The 19738-nt window shown below is 41.0% G+C and overlaps 1 protein-coding gene across 4 annotated transcripts in view; it reads left to right on the forward strand.

The window, feature by feature from the left end:
- CACNB2 (calcium voltage-gated channel auxiliary subunit beta 2) overlaps nucleotides 1-19738 on the forward strand; it is a 383493-nt gene that overhangs the window by 178190 nt on the left and 185565 nt on the right. Inside the window, exon 1 of one of the 4 annotated variants that reach the window (XM_049626870.1) lies at nucleotides 7941-12566. The exons of the other annotated variants lie outside the window; for them this stretch is intronic. Coding sequence (XP_049482827.1) covers nucleotides 12516-12566 — 51 coding nt within the window. The 5' untranslated portion in view covers nucleotides 7941-12515. Of the gene's footprint in view, nucleotides 1-7940; nucleotides 12567-19738 lie in introns of those variants that run through there. 4 annotated transcript variants of the gene reach the window in all.

Consider the following 19738-nt stretch of genomic DNA (forward strand, 5'->3'; position numbering starts at 1 on the left):
TTTTTTCCCCCTAAATATTATGTTTCTAGGATTGGTCTTTGATGTTTGTTTGTATAATCCATTGTAGAGACTCTATCATAATTTCTGTGTCCTCTCTACTGTTGATGAACATTTGGGATGCTTCTAGTTTTTGAGGACTAATAGAATTATAGTGCAGTAATTATGAACCTGACTCATCAAGAGAAGGTGCCCTTGGGTTCCATATATTTAATGAAGGAATACATGGAATCAGAGATCACTTACATCATCATGCACCTGTGTTATTTTTGCGCACTTAAAGGAATGGGTTTTAATACCAGAAAAATCATTTACTAGGAATGTCCTAATGAAAAGATAGAGTTACGTTTGGTCACTACAGTGAACTGGAGAACAGAAGCCTAGGACGTGACCTGTTCCTAGTAGATGTTCCTATCCTTTTATTCTCCTATCCGGAAATATTAGTAGTGAATTTCTTTCAGGTACGTTTTAAGAAGTAAGAATGTGATTGCAGTTCTTCGAACGTATCAAAATGAAACAATATAAACTAGTTATCTCAGTCTTAAAGTCATTTGTAGGGGTGCCTGGGTGGCTCAGTCGGTTAAGCGTCCGACTTCGGCTCAGGTCACGATCTCTCGGTATGTGAGTTCGAGCCCCGCGTCGGGCTCTGTGCTGACTGCTCAGAGCCTGGAGCCTGTTTCAGATTCTGTGTCTCCCTCTCTCTCTGACCCTCCCCCGTTCATGCTCTGTCTCAAAAATAAATAAACGTTAAAAAAAAATTTAAAAAAAAAGTCATTTGTAGAAAATGACATATGCCATTAATAACCTGCTGATATACAACAGATAGAACATTATGCACAATGGTACAATGTAGGGAATACGCAATATACCATATACTAAAATAGAGAAAAATACTATTTTAAACATCTTACTGAGCATAGGAGTGAAGGTAACAGCAAGGAAGGCAAATGAATCTTGGCTAATCACTTTCACTTTTGAAGAATTAATAGGTCATTCATTTATTCATGCACCAAGTATTAATTAGACGCCATCTGTGTATTAGACCACAGTGATTCTAAGACGAGTGCATACAGCTATTGCTTATGAAGTGCTATAGACTTAGAGGAAGAGAGGGATATTAGGTAACTCTTTGCATAAACAGAGTGATTGGTACCGTGACAGAGGACTATGCAATGGACCACAAAGGGAGGCTCTCCCCCCCTGAGAAGATCAGGGAAGGCGTCTGAAAGAAAGAGAAGCTTGAATTGGGTCTTAAAATATGGGTGGAAGTCAGCCCAGGGAGTTGCAGGTGGGGCTCATCCCACAGCAGAAATTTTGCTATCATTGCCATCACAAATAATGAATGGAGGAGGGCCTGGGCAGCTCAGTCGGTGAAGCATCCCACTCTTGATTTCGGCTCAGGTCATGATCTCACAGTTCATGAGATCGAGCCCTGCATCAGCTCTGGGCTGACAGCTCGGAGCCTGCTTGGGATTCTCTGTCTGCTCTCTCTCTCTGTCCCTCCCCCTGCTTGCTCTCTCTCAAAATAAATGAATAAATACACATTTAAAAAATTATTCAAAAAATAATGAATGGATGGTAGTGATACAGAAATATTCGAGGAGAAATAAACCAGTCGGGAAGTGAGTAACATAGAATGAGCAACAGAAATTATGCTTTAAAAATAGTTTGTGTTTGTTGGGACCTTAATGTGCGCCAGACACAAGGCTAAGCACTTCCTGTATGTTATCTCGCTTAGTCCTCACATTCGCCCCATGGAAGATGTACAGTTAGTGTCCCCAGGCGTGACAATAGTCACAGCGATACAGTGACCTGTGCTTAGAAAGGCCCTAACTTTGGGTTAATGCTCTGCCAGTGCCATCTTGAAATTTTTAATAACTTTGGACAAAGGGTGTCACATTTCCATCCTGTGCCACACCGTACGGGTTATGTGGCCAGTCCAGAGTGTTTTTGCAGGAGGAAAGTCACGTGCCCTGGATCACATAGCTATTAAGCTGAAGACTCTAGCCTAGTTCTTCGGGACGCTGATTCCTACTGTCTTAACTCCTGTGCCTAGTCTCTTGTGCCTTCTGTTGTCAAGACAAATGAATAACAGAAGGTAGGAGAAATTGCAATTAATCCAAGTATACCGCCATGGAAAGAAAACACAATCAGTAGATCAAAAGAAAAAAAATGGACTGAATGCTACTTTAGGAATGAGCGAAACGTGATTTCCTCATCAAGCCTCCCTCAAGTTAAATGTGGAAATCCAACACAAGTAATTAGTAATGTAAAGCCTTACTCCCCAAGTAAACAGAGCTTTGAATTCCAAATCATGTTCCACGGTGACTGTGCTGAATCTTGGTCATCCAAAGTGTAATTGGATGTTGACCCAACTCTGCTCTTTCTTGGTAGTTTATGCAAGAAAAGCCAAGAGTGGAAGATTCGTGGTGTTAGCGTCCAGGGGAAAGGAGCAGATGGGAGGAAGAGAGACAGCCAGCTCCTCCTCCGTCAGACTCCTCATCGGTACTGCTGTGCCCTCTGACTGCATTAGATTAAGAATTGAAAATAAATAAGATCGCATTTGATCTTTTTTATTTTTAACTTTTTTTTTTTTTTTTTTTTTTTTTGAGACAGAGAGAGACAGAGCGTGAACGGGGGAGAGGCAGAGAGAGAGGGAGACACAGAATCGGAAGCAGGCTCCAGGCTCTGAGCCATCAGCACAGAGCCTGACGCCGGGCTCGAACTCATGGACCGTGAGATCGTGACCTGAGCTGAAGTCGGCCGCCCAACCGACTGAGCCACCCAGGCGCCCCTCGCATTTGATCTTAATAAGCACAGCTCACTTGGAGGAAGTTTTACTTGAAGGCGTCCTCATTTTCCTTTGGAATATGGCGGTTTACTCCTCTCACCAGGGGATGTGCTTCAAATTTTTATTAGTGCTTCGAGTTAATTCAGAAAGTAGGAAGTAATGGCTTTTTTAAAAGCATTTCCTTGGACAACCCTTCCTTGAGCACTAATAAGTCAAAGTTCCGTGATAGTAAAAAATGATATGTTAGAACATTCCTGATTTGTTCATTCTGTTTTTAGAGAAAGCCTTGAAATATGTTCTTATGTTATTCCAAAGCACCTGTGGACTTCAGGGTCCAAGACAAGTGACCACAAAAGAACATGCCTATGATATGAAGAACATGTTTTTTTATAAGTGTATTCATTACGTGTTCATAACAAAAACAACATAATTCTCTTTTGATGCATTTCTTCAGCCTCCAAAAGTATCAGATGTACTTAAATGCTGTCTTGTGGAAATATGCACATCTGGAAATACTAAGTTGCACCAGCAGTGTTTTTAATGACCACGTTCATGCCTGTACTCGACGAAGGGCAGAAGTTTAAGACTAGCTGACTGACTTCCTCTCATGAATGGGCAGGGTTCAGCACGCAAGGGCTCCTGGAGCCAGGACTGAGTGGGGACCAGCAGGGCTGGTGTCAGACTTTGGGGCAAAGGGAACTTGTATCAAACGCCTGACCGAAGGCAGAATGGGAACTGCGGACATGTCAGAAGTACCAAATTCTGGAAGCAGATAGAAAGTTAGGACTGGATACGATAAAGAGCTGCCTGTGGAGAGGTTAGACTCTGCAGCCAGTTCTGGAAGGATCCAAGGTACCCAGACACAGGGTGTTTCATGGCAACTTCAAGGGCTACTTTTCATGGTATTCATTCAAGAGCCACAAGAATTCAAGGCTCAAAGACTGAATCGTGAGCAATGATGAAACCCGAGGAGAAAAGACAAGAATCTACATGGCCCTACTGCAATAGTTTTCTATCTTCGCTGCACATTAGAATCATCTGGGGAGCTTTGAAAACTCTTCATGCCCAAGCTGCGTCCCAGACCAATTATGTCGGAATCTCAGGGGGTACAATTCAGGCATCGGTAAAGCTTAAATCTCCCCAGTGATTGCACATTGCAGCAAGACTGGTTTCAAGGCAGTGGCGGTGTTTACCTGATTTAACCACTTATGTGTCATATGCGTCACAATTCACACATTAACCACATTATACTTGCGTATACTTACACGTAAGGTTCAGTTAGGTAGTTGATCTACACACACGCTTAAGGAGTTCTGCTTATCATAGTGCTCATGATCAAAAACTGGGGCCTCTCGGGGTGCCTGGGTGGCTCAGTCGGTTAAGCATCTGACTTCAGCTCAGGTCATGATCTCGCGGTTCGTGGGTTAGAGCCCCACACCAGGCTCTGTGCTGACAGCTCAGAATCCTGCTTCGGATTCTCTCTCCCTCTCTCTCTGTCCCTCCCTTGCTTCTGCTCTGTATCTCTCTCTCTCTCTCTCTCTCTCTCTCTCAAAAATAAATAAACATTAAAAAAATGTGGTTGTGAATATATTTTTTTCCTCAGGGTTGCTACTTCTAAATCATCCTGTAATAAAAATAATGGTGTCAGGGAGATGGAAGCTTTAAAAATGTGTCAGTGTTTACAGTAAAAACTAGGGAGTAAATGTTTACATTTTTATAATTTACACTAAATTTACATCTAGAAAACTAGGATTAATTTCGCTACCTCATTGGAGGAATTAGTAAAATGAAATCACATGATAAGAACCATTACATTTTAGCTCATGATCATATTTTTATTTATTTATTTGTTTATGAGGAGAGAGAGAGCACGTATGTGCGAGCACAAGCAGGGGAGGGGCACAGAGAAGGGGACAGAGGATCTGAAACAGGCTCTGCACTGACAGCAATGAGCCCAATGTGGGGCTCAAACTCACAAACCAGGAGATCATGACCTGAGCCGAAGTGGGACCCTTAACTGAGCCACCCAGGTGCCCTGTTCATGATCTTATTTTTAGCCTTCTGTGTTTCTGTAGTTCCTTTATCCCTAATTCATTGTTTCCCCCTAGATCTATTTTTAAAATCTATTTTCTGGGTGCCTGGGTGGCTCAGTTGGTTGAGCGTCCGACTTCGGCTCAGGTCATGATCTCATAGTTTGTGGGTTCAAGCCCCGCATCAGGCTCTGTGCTGACAGCTCAGAGCCTGGAGACTGTTTCATATTGTGTCTCCTTCTCTGTCTCTGCCCCTCCCCCACTCACACTCTGTCTCTCTGTCTCTCAAAAATAAATAAATGTTAAAAAAATTAAAATCTATTTCTTTACTTATTTTATTCTATTGTACTGAATTTATAAATTCCTGTTTTTAAAACTTATGGCTGCAGGGCACCTGAGTGGCTCAGTCGGTTGAGCGTCCGACTTTGGCTCAGGTCACGATCTCTCAGTATGTGAGTTCAAGCCCCGCGTCGGGCTCTTTGCTGCCAGCTCAGAGCCTGGAGCCTGCTTCGGATTCTGGGTCTTCCTCTCTCTCTCTCTGCCCCTTCCCCGCTCATGCTCTCGCTCGCTCTCTCTGTCAAAAATAAACATTAAATTTTTTTTTTTAAACTTATGATTGCTAGCGCTAGGAGGTGGGGGAAATAGGGAGAGGATAGTAAAAGGGTGCAGACTTTCAGCTACACCATGAGTAAGCTTTGAGCATCTAACATACAACAGAGTGACTACGGCTGACAACACTAAATGTTCCCACACACGCTACAACAAGATACCACATGGGGCCATGAATGTGTTGACTGAACTGGATAGGAAGCATCCTTTCACAACGTATACATATATGTCAGACCACCGTGATGCACACTTGAGGTATCTTGTGGTTTTGTATGTCAATTGCACCTGCCTAACGTTGGGATTTTACAGATAACACAGAGCAGTCATAAAAACCACATTTATTATTTAATCCTTAAAATGTTTGGCAGACTTGACTTAGGTGTAGATTGTATGATCGATCAGCTTGTAAATGCAGCAGGCTGTCAGCTAGGCTCCTTCCAGAACCCACCGAGTCAACAAGCTTTTTTGAATACGAATTAAGTGAAAATTCGGTTCAGCCAGCAAGTGCCAGTTGTTATGACTGACCTTTCTAACCTGAATTAATTGTGGATCTCCTAGAGATTATACCTGGAAGCTCTGACTGATTGAGACGACTGTATAAAGTCATTTTCCTCCAGCGTGTTTATTGGAATAGCAATTTTAGAACTTCTAGTAGGAGCACCAAGTCATTAGCCTCTCTTTAGAGTGACTAGTTCAACGACCTCTCTTTATATCGGAAGCTTCTGAGGCTCCGGGCGTGTCCAGTAACTTAACGAGTTAGTTAATGGCAACGGGGTTGGAACTAACTCAGTTCTACTATCTCTGAGTCTAGTGCACTTTCTTCTTTACCGAATGTACTTCTAGGTTTGACTCGATTGTGGACCAGACCGTACTCCGAGAGAGCACGTTCCTGGTGGTAACATTTAAGCTGAAACTAGCAGGATGGACAAGCCATCTGTTCTGTATTCACTCTATTGGGAAGGCAAATATTATATACACACATCCATACTTTGGGTACCTTCGACTGTTGCTACAACCTATAGAGAAAACCAAACAGGGTCGTGTGATGGAGAGTAGTTTCACCTTGGTCCTAGAGGTCAGGTCTTCTTTGAAGCGATGAGTTTCACTGAATGATGTAAGAAGGAGGCAGCCATGTGAGTGTCCATGGGGAAAGCATTCCAAGCGGATGGAAGAACAAATACAGACCCCTGACACAATCTGGGGACATAGGGAAGGCCAGTGTGGCTTCAGCATGGCACCCACAGGCAGAGTGAGGGGATATGAGGTCAGAGATGTGGCCGGGAGCCAGTTCTCACCAGCCCTACGCACCGTGCATTTACAGCTGCAGTGAGAAACTATTAGAAGGTTTTAAGCAGCAGAGCGATTGAAGTGAATTCATGCTTTAAAAAGCCAACTTTGGCAATCTGTGGAGATGGGACAGCAGCCATGACATGAGTCAGGGGCTATTGGTAAGCAGGTCACGAGAGAGGTGGCAGGTTGGCTAGAGTGGACAGGACTTGCCAGTGAGTTTTTTAGTCTAGTCACAGGACGGTAGAGGTTCTATTCACTGCAGTGTGCAAGACTTGGGTGCTGGGGAGAACAATCAGGAGTTCTTTGGAGACGGGTGAACTCAAGAATCCTACTGGAAATCCACGGGCAGGTGTCCAGTTGGTGCTACATGTAAGAGCCTGGAACTCAAAGGCCTGGAATATTTAGGAACACCTCACAGAAATTGGGAGTGGGGAATCCAAGAGTAGGGAATAATTATTCCCTTGATTCAGGTGAGAAGTGAAGATTTGAGGAGGAAAATCCTTCAGATGGCAGGATAGAGAAGGGCTGGGAGAAGAGAGTTATGAAATGGGATATGTGTGTGTTGGGGTATCTCAAAAACACAGTGCAAAACCCAGTACTCACCTCCTTAGTCCCCAGCACATACCTCGTACTGCAGAATCCAGTGGCAATCGTTTGAAAGGGTCATACTGAAACATTATGCATAACACATTAAATTATGTTGGTTCATTCAACTACCATAGAAAGAAATTAGCAGTTTTTCTTATAGATAACTCTAGAAAGACATTGAATGATAAAGAAAGAGAGTTTTATTACGTTAAATGCAGGTTGCAAGTACCAAAAAATTCTAAACTATATTTTTTGAAGTCAGATTTACAATAGAACAGATCCATGGGAGGGATAAACCGGTCAAAGTGTCTCTCCCCACCCCCACCCCCAAACACCCTCTCCTCCTTTTATTTTTCCTAGCATAGTCTGAAGAAGCAGCTTTGATGTAGATAAAATTATGTGGCTCTTTATTAATAACAGTACTCAGGGATATTTTCAAGTAGATCTTAGCCAATAATGAGGGAAAGCAAACAGTAGAGAAGCGTCCCTTTCAGCTCGTGTAATTGGTCAGCTGTGATGTGCTTGAAATTAGCATGTTGTTTCAAATACAAAGTTGTTTGGCCCATGCAAGTTCTTAACTAATGGTAAAATTAAAAATCATATATATATATATATATATATATATATATATATATATATATATGGCAGCTCTTTTATCAAGGAGGCAGGAAGGGCAAAAAGCTAGCTGAGTTCCATCCACTGCTAGATTCTTTATGAAATTAAAGGAGGGAAGCTTCATCAGAGTGGCTCCGATTTAAATGAAGATTCTCCCCTCACCTACAGCTCGATGAATTAGGGGCACAGTTGATAATAGACTATTTACGGGAATAAAATATAAGGAAAGAGATTTAACAGTACAGCTCTTTGGGTTAAATAGTACAGCTGTGGGGAAAAAGCTGCTTTGCTTTTCCTCATAGGTCATCCGAATCAATGACCAGTAGGAATTTGTTGGATTTTGTTGTCACGTGTCATAACAAGATTTTTTAGTGACAACATATTAGTCGGGTGGAAAGAAAACTCAATCATAGATGCGACTGTTTTCATTTTGTTTTGTTGTTTGCTTTTTCTATGGCATTTGGAACTGTTTCTTATTTTTATGTCTTGAGGAAAACAATGTGTTTAGCTGTTATTTACCAAAAACACATGTGAGGTTTAGCGTGTACCCACACGTTAGAGTTTTGTTTTGCTATTATGATTCACTGTCTGGCTAATGCACGCCATAATTATCCATATTTGTACACATATCATGGCCTTTTGTAATCAAAGACGACACTACTGATGGCAGGAGCTCTCAACTGGGGTGTGGTCAAGGGAATTTTTTCACAACCCTTGCCAGTTAGATAAACAGTCTGGCCTTTGAAGTCTGGAGTGGCCACTCGAAATACGTTGATTCCCAAATCTTGCCTTTTTTTTTTTTTTTTTTTTTGTCTCCTGGCAACATAACCTACTTCTACTTTGGCCACCACCTCCCCATCCAAAAAAGTCTTGCTGGTGTTTTAAAGTTGAAAACAACAAATGGGAAAGTTGCCTCCGCTTGAGGATCCAGTACTACGGAAGCTGTCCTTCCGGCCTTCTGTTTCTGCAGACAGATAATAACAATTCTGCGCACGAATGTAGCAGTAAAGAGAACCCTTCTCTTGGCAGATTGGTGAGCATGCTTCTTGAGTTATGGAAATAGCACTCCAGGAGTTCTCTGGGCCCGATGTCAATTTCATTAAGCCTTTTTAACAGTTTAGCAAAGACAACTCGGGGGCAGCTCGGGGTATGGAGGAAGGAAACTGGAAACAAGCTAAGGCAAAAGATTGGTGCTGTGAATGCCTGCGGGAACAGCAGAAACCTCCAGTCTTTTCCTCTGAAATCCGACACTGAGCTAGCCAGTGGTCTCTGTGGGCTTCTCCTGTAGAAAATCACAGAATAACCAGGCACTTGGCCGGGTTCCCAATTCACAGTGGTCAGCTTCTCTGGTCCTTGTCCTTTGCCTCTCCAATCCTCTCTCCCACTTTGAGGCAACCTGAAAGAGATCTAGGTATGGTTTGAATTTTAGTCAGTCATCTTAGGTTATACTTTAAAGTATATACAAAGGGCACCTTCGGCTTTCTCAGCCTCAGCACTATTGACCTGTTGGGCTGGAAAATTCTTTGTTGCGGGGGACTGGCCTGTGCAATATAGGATGTGTAGCAGCGTCCTTGGCTTCTACCTGCTGGATGCCAGTAAACCACCCACCCGTCCCAGTGTGGCAATAAAAAATGTCCCCAGACATTGCTAAATGTCCCCTCGGGGCCAAATCATTCCCAGCTGAGAACCACCCAGTTATAGGAAAGAAAACTCACATTTATCTCGCATCTCTGATCTGCCAGATGGGTACTAGATGTTTTGTGTAGTCCTGACAGTTCTCTTGTGAAGTTTTCTCCCCTTTTCATAGATTAGGAACCTGAGGGATGGCAAGGACAAGTGTTGCTATCTGTTTTGTTTTGTTCTGGGATTTTTATTTTCTAATACTTAACAAGCAAAATGTGTTATCCAGGGAAATTATTTTATACCCAGAAAAGACAGAAAATATTATTTTTAATATTTCATTCTACACTCTGTCTTTTAGACATTCCCTAAATTATAAACACTTAACTTGAAAACTTGCCAAATGTATGAAGAGCCAAAAAATCACCACCTGGGTGCCCTTGCTCTTTCTTTCAACCCCCAGTTGTTTTTTGCTTACCTGAAACCAACATCAGTGATTGGCATTTTTCCATTGTAAGTATCTTTTGGTGGCATTATATATTAATATGGGCTAGACTTGGGAGGCTAACAATCAAACATGTCATTGTCCGAAGCATTTTAAATTGAAAACTCATGTCCAAGTTTACTTTTTCAAACTATTCAGAACACTTACCTGAAATAAAGGTACGATGAATTTGTGTCACAGGTTTTTAAATTCATCACGGAAACTGACAGGATGGTAAAACCAGTGTAAAAGATTATGGAAGCGACCTAAGTATTTACAGTCGCTGAAAGGAAGATAGGGGGCTAAGATTGTTAAATTAGATACAGAACTGGTTACCTCTCTACAGGGCAATAAAACAATCATTTTGAGGGTTATCTTTTCTACAAAATGGAAATCATTAGCATTTTTACTAGACAAATTTGTTTCTGCTGGTCAAATTCATTGGCGTTTTTAATAGCTTTCTAAAAGTTAATAGCTACCCTCACAAATATATAAAATATTCTAATCCAAAGTAAATAGTGCGTTAAACAAAGGTTTCTAATTTCCCTAGAAAATTAGATAATCCTTGATTGCCTGTTACACACCTAAAACTTTTGGGGGGTCAAAAAATAATATAAGCCCATTGTAAAAAGTTTGAAAAATACTAAATTTTTTAGGAGAGGAAAAGAATCTACCCTCAAACCACTACCCAGATGCAACCACTATAAATAGACTTCATGTTCCTTACAAGTTTTTCTCTAAATATTTGTAACAGTGGAGTCATTATTATGAAAAAAAAATTGGTAGGCTACTTTTTTTCTTTTACTTATTCTCATATATCATATTTTTTGTTATATAATGAAAGTGTCCTATAAATATTTTAATGTCTGTATAATGGTTTGACATTTTTGTACCATCCTTTTTGCTATTTTTTCTAATTATAAAATTATTTCTTTATTATGAATAAATAACGCACTTAGGAATTTTTCAGACTTACAAAAAATACATAGAAAATAACAGAATGGCCAATAGTGGAGGTACAACCTCATTAAAAAAAATCAAATCAAATCAAATTAAATTAAAAAAGGGGCACCTGAGTGGCTCAGTCGGTTGAGCGTCCAACTTCAGCTCAGGTCATGATCTCACACTCCGTGAGTTCGAGCCCCACATCAGGCTCTGTGCTGACAGCTCAGAGCCTGGAGCTTGCTTCAGATTCTGTGTCTCCCTCTGTCTCTGCCCCTCCCCCACTCATGCTCTATCTCTAAAAAATAAACAAACATTTTTTTAAAAATTAAAAAAAAAAAGTAGAATATAGAGGCACCTGGGTGGCTCAGTTGGTTGAGCGTCTGACTTCTGCTCAGGTGATGATCTCATAGTTTGTGAGTTCGAGCCCCACATCAGGCTCCATGCTGATTTTAAAATGCAAAACGTATTCTTAACTTGCAGGTTATGCGAAATGGGTAGCTGGCTGGATTTGGCCCTCAGGCCGTAGTTTGCCCATGTATGCCCTGCTTGATCCCCCGCCAAGACCTGGTGTGTTTCAGATATCTTAAATGTTTCTACTCCAGTGGGTGTGAAATGGTGAATTGTGATTTTCATTTGTATTCTTGACTCGTAGTGAAGTCAAGCATTTTTTCATGTGTGTTGGCCACTAGGATTTTCTCTTCTGTGGTTTATTTATTGATTTTTCTTTTCCTTTTTCTTTTATATTGTGGGTCTTCCGTTTATGGGCTTTGAGGAGTTCTTTCTCTCCTCTGGATGGTAATCCTTTGTTACATGCTTTGCCGACATGGTCTTAGGGTGTTGTGGTTATTGTTCCATTCTTTAAACTTGTCTTTTGATGAAAGGCGTTTTCAATTTAAATAAAATTAAATTTATCCCAGTGAGATTTGGCTGTGTGGAAAAAAAAAATGTAATTCTCTTGTACATGGGGAATGTGAAAGGTGACCACAAAAGAAAGATCTCACTTTTCTTGTATGCGAAAGAGGAAATATTTCTTCACTGGATGTGAGTAAAAGAATGTTCTCACTTTTGGTCCAAACAGTTTTCAGTCTAGTAGTTTTCTTGAATGCCAACAGCCCGTCCAGTTGTGCAATCTGTTGTTCTATAGTAAAGAAAGTATCCTAGTGCCGCCCGTGGGCATGCATTTGACATTGATGAAATGCTACTTGGCTTTCACAAGTTTGCAGGCTTTGCTCTTGCAAGCCAGCTGACGTAACTGGAAGTAGAAAAGGACCCTCCCCCTGGCGTTGGTTAATTGACTTTGATGAGCTTGTCTGCGGTGCCTAAGTGGTTCCAGAACAGAGAGAACTGTTCTAATCTGAAGAACTTGAGAAAGTCACACTGGCTGGCCAAGGCCGCACACCTCCAGCCAGCAGGGAAAAGGAGAGCAGTGGATATGCTGGTCAGCAAAGCAAGACTTGGCTGCCTTGAGCTTTTTTCCTGAGTTCTTGCCCCGGTGAAGCACATTCTTGCTCTCTGGAGAGCCGGGCCCACTCAGAACTGGGCTGGCATGCTTGACCGACGCCTCATGTCGCCTCAGACCAAGCACATCATTCCTGGGGTAAGCATGCGGGCAGGGAGGCAGGCCAGATGCACGGTGTGGTTTTGAGCAAACGGGAATGTCTTTTGTTGCTAATGAGCTCAAGCTACATCACATCACATCACGTTAGTCGCTTCACTTTTTAGGAGTTTTTCTTATCTTGCCAGAAATGTCATTCGCAGTGTGATTATGTAAGTGTTCAGGTGGTTTAAGCAAGTAAAACCAGAACTCTGGTTTTAAAGTGTATCTAATTGAGAACAGTTTAGCAGCTTGGGTTGGGGGGGGGGGGGACTGGGAGAAACTGGAAGATGAAAATGCTTTTTCCAGCTGTAGACAGTCACTTGTTGCATTGTAGATGACACTGACAGCCCAGCCACTGAGCTACATGTGTAGCTCCTGAGGCCTTTCTGCGTAAATCAAGATGATGTAGCTTCCTGCACGGCTGCCGTTTCAGATTTCCTTGCCGTTTGCCGCTTCAAGAATTTGTGAATTTAATGAAATGCAGACCCGCGAGCCTGGTGTTTAAAATCCTTAAGCAGAGAGCTTTGCCACACAGAGGCCGGGTCTTTAGATTTGGAGTGGAACTTCTAAAGAAGAGATCGCATTGTTATTGGAGCCCTTTGAGGAAACACGTCAAGAAAGTAATCATCGTTCTAGAACCCAACTGTAAACGATAGCCTGTGAAAACAAAAACCATAAGCTTACAAGTATCTGTGTTAACAGGACACAAACATGTCACTTTGAAATCAGTGAAATACAGCTTGCCTAGAAATTCTTTCCAAAGTGTCTCTTTTGTTTCCAGTTCCAGGCTACCCTAAATTCATCTAATGAAGAAAGAAAATGCTTGCTAACACACACCTGTGTGTGGTAATTACTGCTTCCTTCCAGGAGCTCTGGGGACAAAAGTATTAGCACGGTCAGGAAGCTGTGACACGCGTTGCTTAATCTATGTGATTTTAATGCCCTTTTATTGGGTCACGTCTAAAATTTTCTAGGCGCACACTTGGCTTTGCCCCATTCAATTTCGTGTGCCACAGTTGTACTTCTGTTGCCTCTGACATAGCTGCCGATATGCACACTGATTTTCAAGGGTTTCTGAGCAGTAGATACGTCACACACACACGTGTCTGAGCTTTTCAGATGCCACTGGCATTTGATTTAGAAATTAGTCAGTACCTGTTTGTCCTGAGGGACATCTGGAATCATCATCCCCATACTCTTGCCTGCTTTCTAAGAATCTTATCACACACAAAATAGCTGTTAAGGTCGTTTCTGCAGAGGCATTGCCTGACGAATTAGGAAAATGTATCATCTGCCACCCGAGTGGCGGAGTACCCCAAATTGCCAAATACATGCCAGCGGTCATTTTGAATATTTTCAGCAGTGAAATTGGGCACAAATACGTCACGGTGGTTTAATTGGGATGTCAGTCTAGATGACTTGAAAATAGTTGAATGATTTATCATGCAGTTAATTTCAGTTCTGTCTTGAAGGATTAGGGGGACTCTGCACAGGGACCTTTTTCAATCCGTTTAAGTTACTTCGTCTCCCCAGATCCTAGATTTTTGTTTCCTGTGACCTAATCACTTCTTGTTTTAACTAATACCGGTGTTTGAATAGGCTGCTAAATACGCGGACTTTTGTCTTAATGGTTAAAGTTTAAAATAAGTCCTTATAAAGACCATTCTCTTTCCATTTAACCCCTTCATCCAATCATGCTCAAAATTCCCCAATGATGACAGAAACTGTTCTTTCAATTGGGACAATAATATGAATGGATAGGATCCTTTATATACACATATGTATACGGATACATTTATGTGTGTACGTAAATGTGTTATGGAATAACTTTTTAGGATGCTGAATAAGCTATATGGTCCTTATTTTTTTTGTTCTAATCAAGTATGGATTTCAGTTTTTATATCACTGTACTTTTTTAAAGCCACTGCAAATCCCAAATGTACAAAAACACATTTATAAACCATACAATTAATTCTTATCTTAGATTAAAATGAAATTAATAAGTTCCTAAAGTTTGGTATAGGTAGTTACCTTTTCACTGCCGAAGGAAAAAAAAATGTGAATCTGACTAGTATGTTTGTTGTCTGTATATGAATTCTGGTATTGTTGCATTGTTAAGTTTCTTAAACTTGAATATTCTTTTTTTAAAATTTTTTAGCACACGTGCGCGTGCGTGCGTGCGCACACAAACACACACTTGTGGGGGAGGGGCACAGGGAAAGAGAGGGAGAATCTTAAGCAGACTCCACACTCAGCATGGAGCCCAACGTGAGGCTCCATCCCACAACCCTGGGATCATGACCTGAGCCAAAATCGAGAGTCACATGCTCACCTGAGCCCCCCAGGTGCCCCAAACTTGAATATTCTTTATGACTGAAATTGTGTGCACTCCCTCTGTGTCCTTTCCTCCCTTCCTTCAAACCAAAACGATCTCTCAGACTTGTGCAGGGTTTTCTCTTGATGCAGCATGTTACCCACAATTTCACTTTTTTTCTGAATGTGGTTGAGAGCAAGTGTTCGGCTCCAGTCAGACTTGACTTTAAATATAAGGCCGTTCCCTTCATAACTGTGTGATTGGCAAACTTAGGTAATTGTAAAATTAAGAAAAATTATACCTGCGTTTCGGGTATTTGTGAGAAATTTTCTTAAAAATCACAGAGCACGTAGACTGCTTAGCACAGTACCTCTAGTTACTAAGGGGATGCACATGCCTATGTCCCTTTTCTGCAGTGTCTAAAAATGCAAGAACTTAGCTCTGAGATCGCAAACCTCTCCGTAGGAGAGGCTAGGGAAACTTGTGAGCAGGTTTTTATTTGCATATTGGGAGGAAAGAGATTAAAATAAATAACAGTCCTGTGACGTGGGACTCCTAACTGGATATCTGGCCCTGGGATCAGAGGGCTTCAAGAGGGCAAGTGGAAACTCTCCACAAACTAAATGTGTATATTTGAGTCTTTGTACCCATTCACATTTTCTAGCTTCAGGAGATTCTCCACGTGGCCCTCACCTCCCAAATGCAAAAGCGCCAGAGCTCCTGGATGTCACTGAGCCTGAAAGAGCAAAAAAGATGATGTAGGTTAAGTATTCTAAGAAGTCTAGGAATTTTTGAATTATTATCCTTTCCGTGTCTTTTACCTGTGCATTGCTAGAGCCGTTTAGAAGGAGAAAAACAAGAAGTTGATGTGTGCCTGTGCATTCTGAGGGGAAGGAGACTTTCTCTTTCTTCCCTTCTGGGTTCTTTGGCTGGTCTCATCATGAAATTGACTTGAAACAGATGAACAGGAAAAAAACAAATTTAAGTTTGTGCCTACGGGAACCCATAAAAATCTGAGGCTCATGTAAATGACCAAAGCAGGCAGCTTTTATGCCTTTTAGAAAAAGAAACAATAAACTTGTGAAGAATTGACAGAACAGGGGTTTGGGCTTGAAGTAGCAAATTAGTGAAGAAATTACAAGGTTTGTTCACACAGAATTTTTGGCCTTGAATTCCCTATCTTTGGTGGTAAGGAGGCTTTCTATTCTCCTGGCACGGAGAGGGTGCCTTCAAATAGGAGATTTATTTTCTGCCCTCAGGGGGACAAAGGAGGGTCGGAGTATCCTTCGTGTACCAGCTGTTTCTTGAGTAACTTTAATTCAAAATAATAAATATGCCCAAATGGCATATCTTGGAGTGGCATATTCTGCTCTCCAGGCCTGCCTTTGAAATTTCCAAGAGGTTTCACAATTCAGAAGTTGAGTTGGTAGATCGTTCCAGGATTTTATTGAATTAGTCTCTTAGCCTTGAAAATAAGTCAGTTAAATTTTAATCGAAGTATAGATGACATAAATATTATTTAGTTTCAGGTATACAACCTGGTGATTTGACATCTATCTATGCACACTATGAAATGCTTGCCCCAATAAGTCTGGTTACCGTCTGTCACCATACAAAGTCGTTATGATATAATTGACCCTGTGCCCTATGTTGTACATGACATCCCCATGCTTTATTTTTTTTGTAACTGGAAGTTATACCATTTGGTAATACCAACTGGTGTTATACCACCCATTTTGACCATTGCCCTTCCCCTCTCTCCTTTAGCAACCACCAGTTTCTTCTCTGTATCCATGAATCTGTTTCTGGTTTTGTTTGTGTATATGTTTTGTTTTTCAGATTCCACACATGAGTGAAAGCATGTGGTATTTGTCTTTTTCTGTCTGACTTATTTCACGCTGCATAATACCCTCTAGGTCCGTCCGTGTTGTTGCTAACAGCAAGATTTCATTTATTATGGCTTTTTTAAATGAGTGTGTTCATATGTATGTGTGTACACACACACACACACACACACACACACACACACATACATATATACCATGTCTTTATTCATTCATCTATTGATGGACACCTAGATGATTTCCAGATCTTGGCTATTGTAAATAATATTGCCATGAACACAGGGGATATATCTTTTTAAATTAGTGTTTTCATTTTCTTTGACTAAATCATACTGAGAAGTAAAATTGCAGGATTGTATGGCATTTCTATTTGTAATTTTTTGAGGTACCTCCATAGTGTTCTCCATAGTGGCTATACCAGTTTACATTCCCACCAGCAGTGCATGAGGGTCTTCTTTTGTCCACGTCCTCACCAACACTTGTTATTTCTTGTCTTTTTACTACTAGCCATACTGACAGGTGGAGGTGATACCTCATCGTGATTTTAATTTGCATTTACCTGATGATAGCGATGTTGAGCCTGTTTCCATGTGTCCATTGACTATTTGTATGTCTGCTTAGGAAAAATACATATTCAGGTCCTCTGCCCATTTTTATTTTTATTTTTATTTTTATTTATTTTTGAGAGAGAGAGACAGAGTGTGAATGGGGGAGGGGCAGAGAGAGGGAGACACAGAATCCAAAGCAGGCTCCAGGCTCTGAACTGTCAGCACAGAGCCCGACGCGGGGCTTGAACCCATGAACGGTGAGATCATGATCTGAGCCGAGGTCAGATGCCTTATCGACTGAGCCACCCAGGTGCCCCATCCTCTGCCATTTTTAAATCAGATTGTTTGGGGGCGCCTGGGTGGCTCAGTCGGTTGAGCGTCCGACTTCGGCTCAGGTCATGATCTCGCGGTCCGTGGGTTTGAGCCCCACGTCGGGCTCTGTGCTGACAGCTCAGAGCCTGGAGCCTGTTTCAGATTCTGTGTCTCCCTCTCTCTCTGACCCCCCCCCTGTTCATGCTCTGTCTCTCTCTGTCTCAAAAATAAATAAACGTTAAAAAAAAAATTTAAATCAGATTGTTTGGGTGTTTTTGGTGGTGAACTATATGGTTTTTTAAAAATATTTTGGTTATGAACCCCTTCTCAGATATATCATTTGCCAATATCTCTCTGTTCAGTAGGTTGTGTTTCATTTTGTTGATGGTTTCACAGTTGAGTCTTCAGTAAGAGGCATTTCTATGGAAACAAAATAAAATGAAGGGTTAATGATTAGAGCTAATTATAAACCCAGTCAGAGTTCTGTGGGTCATTGGTCAAGATTCCTAGATTGGACTCAAAGCATTTTCAGATAGAATAAGGACAGGGAGTAGCAATCTGACAGATTTCCTGGTTTGCAGTTTGAGTGTCTCTGGTCATCTTCCTGAGTGGCCACAACAGCAGGCATGAAGATTTTCCGGACATGAGCTGTTGTGGTGATGTCTCTGAAGTTTATATCAAGTTGTCCAGTTATAGTTTGCATGGCTTTGGAAAAAGAACAATGATTCCAAGTCAGAAGTGTGGGAGAAAATTGGACATTTTGGAAAATTGGAAATCGGTTATTTTGGAACGTTATAGCCAGACAGTGGAGAAAACTAGAAGAATTCAGGATCTGGTTAGTTTACAGGTAGAAAACATAACCTCAAAAACAAGTAACGGGACTGGAATCTGATACCCAGAAGGGTTTATTACAGTTTTCCATTGACACAAAATTTTTCTCTGTATAGTTACCCTATTTCTCTCAGAAACAATCAAAGTAAGACTAATTTGTTTGCAAAATAAGTCTAGTCCCATTAAACTTGGCTTGGTTATTTGTATAAGTGCTGTAAAAATAGCAATTGACCGTACAGACTTTTCAAAGTTTGCTTTGCTGAAACTTTTTACAAGGAATTTTAGATTGAACTCTTAAAAGACCTCTTGAGGCTAGGAACCCAAACCAAGGACTTACCATCAAGTCTGCCTGTAATACCTATAAATTTGGGTTAATTCCTCCCTTCTTGAGGTTCCCCAAATATCCACAGGTTCCTGAGCCTGCCAGAAAGTGGCCTTCCTAATTCACTTGGTAAGGCTGTCTGGAACCCATAAGCAAGGTACCAAGCTCTTTTTCCAACAGCCATGATTGGCTGCATTCAGTCAATAGCTTTTAGTTTCTTAAAGCCGTCTGGTCATATTTGATTTTACGCACGTTGTTTTAAAATATGGCATTCTAGTCAAGGCCTTGGTAATATTCCAATTGTGTCCTCTTACAAGGAGAAAAGATTCTTATTAAACTTATGCAAATAACTATATTGCCACAAAAATAAGAATAATCACTAAGAGTTTTCAAATTCTGGGGAGATCGGGTGGGTCGAAACAGTAATTGTTTTCTCTTTGTTCATGGGAACTCTTTAAAATTGCTGTAGGTCATAAGAAGATGAAGGAGGGGGTAGAAAGAAAAGGTTTTCCTTAAATCTGGAGAAATAAAACATTAAAGAACCAGCAGTATTTTAAACAAAAAGTCATGAAAATTGTAATCATCCTCATCGGTTTGTTCAGCCCCATGTAATTAATTCTTGTTCTGCTTGAATCCAGTTTTTCCATTAGTTCTGGAAATTTTTACCCAGGTCAGTGATATGATCTTAAAGTTAATAGAAAGCTGTATTCTAGAGTACTGGTCAGAGTCCGTTCCGTGAAAGTCTCTGAAGATAAAACATATTTGCAAAAGCATCAGAGTAAAGCAGTAGCTTCTGTAAATGACAAAAGAGTTAAAAATGGCCATGGTTAAAGATCTGATGAGAATTCATTATAATGCAGTTGACAAGGGAATTTGGTTGTTTCTGTAATATGCATTTTAAAATAATAACTAGAATTGTGACTGATGGCATTATACCAGGACACATCAGAGTTTTAGGAATTTCATATAATTTCTGGAACACTTATATTAATAATTTCCAT

The sequence above is a fragment of the Panthera uncia genome, chromosome B4 (genome assembly GCF_023721935.1).
Source record: "Panthera uncia isolate 11264 chromosome B4, Puncia_PCG_1.0, whole genome shotgun sequence".
NCBI classification, from domain to species: domain Eukaryota; kingdom Metazoa; phylum Chordata; class Mammalia; order Carnivora; family Felidae; genus Panthera; species Panthera uncia.